The sequence below is a fragment of the Pediculus humanus genome, genomic scaffold (genome assembly GCF_000006295.1).
Source record: "Pediculus humanus corporis 1103172107363 genomic scaffold, whole genome shotgun sequence".
Classification (NCBI taxonomy): Eukaryota; Metazoa; Arthropoda; class Insecta; order Psocodea; family Pediculidae; genus Pediculus; species Pediculus humanus.
In genome coordinates, this window is record NW_002986993.1 from 309,645 (window position 1) to 317,152 (window position 7,508).

The window sequence follows — 7,508 nt, forward strand, 5'->3', positions numbered from 1 at the left end:
TTTAGGTTCTTCATAATCTTCTTTAAGTTTCCTTTCATTGAATGTGGCATGGCTCCCAATGCTCCCACGATGACCGGAATCGTTTCTGTTTTTGTTCCCCACATCCTGGTTATTTCGATTTCCAAATTTCTATATTTCAGCCTTTTGTCTGCTTCTTTGGCTGTGGTGTTATTATTATTATTATTATTATTATTATTATTATTATCATCATCATTATTATTTTTTGTAATAATAATAATAATAATATTAATAATATTTTATTTTTTCCGAGATTTTAAATTAAAAAGTAAGGGAAAATTAATAAAAAATTTTATCATGTGAAAATTCAGGGACCTTCTCCCCGCCTCTCCGCCCCCTCCGTCCTCACTCACACATTTCACGTCGTGATATCAGTCACAGAAATTTGTGAAATCGTGGCAGTAGTAAATGATAATTATAAACTTTAAAAAAAAAACATTTTCATAACGATAAATTTAAATTTAATAAAATAAATTTTTATTCCCCATGTGCGAGTTTTTTTAAATTTAAAAACACAATTTTCCATTTATTATTATTACTATTATTATTATTATTAAAAGTTGATAGATTTTTTTTTAAAAAAAAATTTTCTTTTAAATATTTAATGTGGAATTGTTATGAAAGAGAGAGAGAAAATTTATAAAGCTGTATTAAGAATTTTTTTAAAAAGGGGACAAATTTTTTCTTTTTTTTTTTTTTTTTTTTTGTGAAAAAGTAAAAATTATTCATAACTATTTTCATCTCACTCCCTCTCTCTCTCTCTTTCTCTCTTTCTCTTTTAGAAAATCTCATAAATTCGTACGACAGATTGTAGTATTTCATCTGTTAGATTGTAGTATAAAAACTTTATTTATTTGGAAAAAGGGGGGTTGGGATTAACGGGGAGAAAGAAAAAAAAATTTTTCTTTTTTTTTTTCTTTTTTTTGCTGTACATCTAATAAAAGTAATTTTTAGGAGGGAGAAGGAAGGAGGAAAGGAGGGGGGAAAAAGAAAAACTTTTATAACGATTTTAAAATTAACAATAAAAAAAAAAAAGAAAAGAAAATTGGATGATAAATTTTCGAACCTACAAAAAATCAATAAATTAATGAACTTATAAATAAAATAAAAAAATTTACATGATGGGAAAAATTCGAAAAGAAAAGTTTTTCCCTTTTAAATTTAAATCCCCCATTCAAAAAAAATAAGGAAATAAAATTATTATTATTATTATTATTATTGAACGATGGAAGGGGGGGGGGAAGAAAAGTAATGAAAAATTTAATTTGAAAAAATATTCCGCCTGAATTATCACATTGTTATTATTATTATTATTTTTTCATTACGACCTCAGATAGAAAAACGATATTAAATACGCAAAAAAAAAAAAAAACAAATTTTTACTATTTGAAAAAATAATTATTTACGGGGGGCGAGGGGGGGTGAGTAAGTGAGTGGGGGGACGTTACATACACCGCTCACGTAAGATTTTGCAAATATGCATATAAAAGGCAATAAAAAAAAATTGAATGAAGTGGAAAATAAGATGATATTTTTTCTCCTTTTTTTTTTTTTTTTGAATTACAAATGATTAACATACAAAATGAATGCTTAAAACCCTTTTTCCTCCCCTACCCCCCACCCCTCCACTCTCTCCCCGCAAAAAAAAAATGAATTTTAAATTCAAACATTCGTAGTTAAGGGATAAAAAAAAAGAAAAGTTCAAAATGGAATATGTGCTAGAAAAAAAAGAATATATACATACATGTATATACATTCAAAGTAAAGAAGGAGAAGGGTGGTGGGGGCACGGAGGTTGGTGGGGGGGTGGTAGGGATGTGGAAAAAAAAGTAAAAATCTTTTAATTTGAGTGCTTTTTTATTCTCACCTAAGCTTTTGAATGCAAAAAAATAAAAAAAAATAAAAAACATTTTTTCGATTAAATTTTCCTTCCTTCTTTTCCTTTATTTTTCTAAAAAGAAATATTTGTATTGAATTTGGCTTTTCCCCTCCCCTCCCCTTCCCGCAAATAAATAAACATTCTCAAAATGTTTTTTAAATGAAAAAAAAAATAAAATAAAATAACGGAACGCACACGCGCACCCACACGCAAAATACATTTTACAATTTATCAATCGACATTTTTCGTAATCATTTTTCATTTATTATGAATAATTTTGTTTTTAAAACTGACGCACAACTATACTTTTCATCAATTAGTATTATTATTATCATTATTATTATTATTAATACATCAGTTCAAGTTTAATTTTGAAAATTTTCTCAAAACACTACAAGAAAGTTTTTACTTTCCACCTTTTTTAATTAATCGTGTGATTCTTGTCTGAAGAAAAAAAAAAAAAAATTTCTTTTTAAAAAGGTCACCATCAACCCTCGTAGCGGGAGTGAGGGATGATAATTTAAAATTTATTAAAATAAAAAATTGTACGATCGAAAATTATAAATTACTTTACTAATCACATTTTATACCTTTCGTCTCGTAACTTTTTTAAACAAAAAAAAAATAATCGAAGTCAATTAATTATTATTATTATTATTAAAACAAATATAATTTAAATTTATTTAAATTCAAACAAAATATATATATATATATATATATATATATCGTTAACCGAACTATAACCGACCTCACCGTGTTAGAGAGAGAGAAAAAATTCAAAAATTTATTATTACGAGAGTCGTTATTCTTTTTAATGTTCCACCAAATGACTTATTTTATTATCTTTTTTACCCTCCCCTCCCCTTCCTCATCCCCCACTCATCTCCCACTCCCCCTCCCTCATTTTCTTTTTTATAATTATAACAAATTTTTTTTTTTTTAAATCCAATTAAAATTTTTATAGCCTTGTATTCTGGCCGTAAAACATAAATGCCAAAATATACTCTTGGTTAAAAAAAAAAAAAAAAAAAAAAAAAAATTCTTTAACGATTTTTTTTTTTTTTAATTAATTTATTTTCCTAATAATAAAAGGACATAAATCCATAAATTAAACAAAAAAAAAAGGGGGTATGGAGGATATAAATGGGGAGGCCATTAATTACTTACGAACCCACGTGATATCTATCTACCTTATCGTAATTACATTAACACATATATGTATGTTATCAATAATTTGATTACGTTAAAATATTTCGTATGCGTGCAATAATGACATATAAAACATTTCCGTTCGATGATAATAATAATAATAATTTTTTTTTACATCTTATCACCTTTATCAATCGCCTTCTTTTTTTTTTTTTTTTTCAATCAATCGATTTATATATACCTCATTAACTGCAAAATATTTAAGTAGTAAAAAATTTTTTTTTTTTTTTTTTTTCTCAAAGTTTTCCACTCGAAATATTTTGTCGTCGTGAATTTATTTTATTTCCGAATACAAAAAAAAAAATTTTCTTATACGCCCCCTGCCCTTTCCCTCCCCTTACCCTTCTCTCCTCCCAACTCCTGTTAAACGTATTAGAATTTCCCACCCCCCCCGCCTCAGATACAATTTACTTAAAACGTTTACACGTGCATCATCATTTTTTTTTTTTTTTTAGACTCCATCAACCTTTTTCCACACATTTCATTCATTTTAAATAATTAAATTAAAAAAAAAATTTTTTTTCTTTATTTTCCTTTTTTTCCTTTTTTCCTTTTCCTTTTGTTTCGATAAGGAAACAACTAAAAGTTCGATCGAAAGGTTTTTTTTTTTTTTTTAAACAAAAATTTAATGTTTTATTTCGTCGTCGTCATCGATAACGTCATCGTTTTGTGTTAAATTTAACAAAAAAAAAAAGGGAAAAAAGGAAAATTAATATTCCTAATGTTTAAATAATTTTTAACTTGAATAAAAAAAAATCTATAAAAAAAATTCGTGCATTGAAATTTTAATTCATTTCTTTACATTAAATAATAATAATAATAAGATTACTATTATTACAACCGTGAAAAAAAAAATTTAAATTTTCCCTCCCCCTTCCTCCCCTCCCCCATTTTTTTCATTAAAAATTTAATCTTTGAAAACATTTAAACGTATTCTTTATTCGACATCATCATCATCGCCATAGCTATTATTATTATTATTATTTCTTTTTTTTAAATAATCTACCATTTAAATAAATTAATTTTTTTTAATCGTGAATCCATTTTGATCCTTTATATATTATTATTATTATTTTTAAAAAATAATTTTTTATTTTTCCAATAAAAAAAAAAAACACTAAAACCAGATTTCCCACACGTTCGCACCCGCGTTCGATACGTTAAAACCGTTATTTTTTTTACAACCCTTTGAAATTTTGCCAGATTCCTGGACAATCATTATTATTATTATTATTATTAAAGTCTATCTATCGATAGAATCCATTATTTACTATTTAACCTCAATTTTATTAAAAAATATTTACTAATCGAGTGACGACAAAAAAATTAAATACTCACATATGACGTTAAACGTTAACGTGTCATCGATGGCGGAACCGGAAATGAAAGGATTGTCTGCAATGCACTTTAAATGATGTCCGTCATCTTCTGGGGAAGGAATAAATATAAGCGTGCTCACGACGGCCGTGTCATTAGACGTCGACGTTACCTAAAAAAAAAAAAAAACAACAATAATAATAATTATTAATTATTATTAATAAATATAAATAAATAAAATATTTAAAATAATTTATTTCAATTTTAAATGACGACGTAATCAAATCGAAAATGAAAAAAAATACGTTGAATAATTAATTATTTATTATAATTCATAACCGTCTCTCTCTCTCTCTCTTTCTCGAAAAAAATTAATTAATTAATTATAAATTTATCGTTTTTAATATAAATTTTTTTTTTTTAAACAAGATAACGTTTAATTTTTCTTTTTCTTTTTTTTTTTTTTTAAACTAAAAAAAGGAGGGAAATTTTAGAAAGCAATTTAAAAAAAAAAAAGGAAAAAAAGCAGAAAAAAGGAAAAAAAGGAAAAAAAAAAAAACGATGTCAGACGTTCGGAGGTAAAAAAAAAAAAAAAAAATTTAAAAAGGTAAGCCTAATTAAAATGCAAATATTCATGTTGAAAGCAAGCGGTGGAAGGTTTGCCATTTTAAGAATAGAGAGAGAGAAAGAGAGAGAGAGAGAGAAACTCAGAGAGAGAAAGATAGAGAGAGAGGAGAGAGGTTAAAGGCTGTTGGAAAAGGTTAAACGCTTTTCCTTAAAAGAATGTTTAATATTATTTTCGGTATGCGATTTAATTACTTTTTTTTTTCTCTTTCTCTCTTTCTCTTTCTCTCTTTCTCTCTCTCTCTCTCTCTCTCTCTTTGTCACTCAGCATCTATTCCGTTTTATAATTCCATAATACAACTCTTTCCTTTTCTTTTTCTATAAGATATTTTTTTTTTTTTGCTTGGGTTTTCATAATTATCACGATACCATTAAATTAAACAACTCTCTCTCTCTTTCTTTTTTTTTTAATTTAAAAAAATTGTTTTAATGTCGTATAGTTTAATAATAATAATAACAAAACAATACAATAGCATCACCTTTTTTTTTTTTAATTTAGATTTTTTCCTTCCTTTTTAGAAAATTTTAGTTTTTTTAGTTTTTGATAGTTGTTAAAATTGTTTAGTAAATTAAATGTTTCAAATTTTTTTTTTGTTTTTTTTTGTTTACATGTTTCAATTTATGTAATGTGAGTCGCAGTTGGAATAGCCATTAAGTGAAAAATAAAACAACCGAAAAGAAAAGAAAAGAAAAGAAAAGGAAAAACCTTGAATAAGAAGTCTAAACGCGGAGTTTGTATATAGCGTAGCAATAAAAGTTTCTTTTGAAAATAATCTGTCTAAAAAAAAAAAAATAAAAAGATAGATCTATTATCTAAATAATTTATTGGTAACGAAAAAAAAAAAAACCTTTTAGAAAACCCAACAACAACCAACAACCACCGTTAACCATCGCCATGTTTTATTTTATATATAGAATTTTCTTTAACTAAGCAACAAATTCTTATATATAAATATAGAATCGATGTGGAAAAGCAAATCGTATTTAAAAATGATATTTTCGTAACATGCACACACACAAAAAAAATTTTTACGAGGGAAGAAGGAGAGGGAAGGGAGACATAAATTGGAAATCACGTGGGAATTTTTTTTTTTTTTCTACTCGATTCATTAAATGATAAAAACAAAACATGACAATTATTGTGAGATTTTAAAATGATATTATTCATCAACCTTTTTCTACCTCTACCTCTACCTCTACCTTTTTTTTTTTTTGAAAAATTTAGTTCGAGTCAAGTTTTAAGATGAGTGAAAATCGAAAAATCAAAAATGTTTATGCAAGCAATTAAGTCATTCAACAAAAAAGACAATGCGCGTGACTTAGTTAAATATGAAAGAACCCTCGTTCGAAAATTTTTCTTTTTTTCTTTTTTTCTTTCTCCCTACCAACCCCCCGACTCGTCCCGACCCCCTCCCCAATGCAAACTGTCAGAGATTTTCCTTAGGAAAAATAAAAAAATTAAGTGATTACCATTCGAAAAATGCCATTTTTTTTTTCTTGACATTTTATTTCTTATTTGAAAAACACGCAAAAATTCAAATTAAAATAATTTTTTTTTTAATCTCTTTCTCGAGGAGGAGGAGGAGGAGGGGTAGGGGTTAGGGGATAACGTTAGGTTGATTTTTTTTTTTAAATAAATGTACTCACTCTTCCTTTTCTAAATCTTCTATTTTCTCGCCACCATGTTATTTCAGCTTGAGGTCTCGATCCAACGGATTCGCACGAAATGGCATATTCAGTGTCTGCAGACAGTAGTTTGGGTTTATTTAATATATTTACTCTCAAAGGCTTCACTGTAAAAATAGAAAAAAAAAATTACTTTAAATGATTTAAACGATTCGAAAAAAATTGTAAATTGTAAATTAATTGTACAAAAAAAAAAAAATGTCAATTACTTACAATTCAGTTCCAACCTTGTAGTTTTTTCCAAAGGTAATGTCAATTTCGAATTGCTTGCCTGGCACTTGAACGTGGCATTAAACATTTCCCTCGTCACTCTCGATACTTCTAAACGATTAATTATAATGCCATCCGCGTTCCTTTCTATAAAACCGGGAGTCAACTTATCGTTTGCTAACCAAGACACTGTTGGAGGCGGTTTTCCTGTTAACGATCCCCCCCAAAAAAAAAAAAAAATTTAATATTTTTTATATTCAATCGTTTTCTATTCATTATTACAAATTAAATATATAATATAAAGAAATTCATCATTAAAAAAAATATTTATATATATATATGTATGTATGTATATTTCTTCTCGAGTGCGGTATTATTATTATTATTATTATTATTACATTTAGTTAGTTGTGTTGGTAGGGGGATGAAAAAAAAAATATATATTCAACTTATTTTTCATGCAAACAAAATTCTCTAATGAGCAATTTTCTCCTTTAAAAAATTTTTCAGTCATTCATTCATTCCCTCATTCATTCATTCAATCATTCAAAAAAAAAAACGAAGC

The 7,508-nt window shown here is 26.4% G+C and overlaps 1 protein-coding gene across 1 annotated transcript; it reads right to left on the reverse strand.

Moving 5' to 3' along the window:
- Positions 1-6,676: 6,676 nt before the first annotated feature.
- Phum_PHUM004330 (sidestep protein, putative) lies at positions 6,677-7,031 on the reverse strand (the record flags this gene model as incomplete). Its single annotated transcript, XM_002422613.1, has 2 exons — positions 6,677-6,840; positions 6,947-7,031. The coding sequence occupies 2 exons, from the start codon at positions 7,029-7,031 to the stop codon at positions 6,677-6,679; spliced, it is 249 nt and encodes an 82-aa protein (XP_002422658.1).
- Between the last annotated feature and the right edge of the window lie 477 nt (positions 7,032-7,508).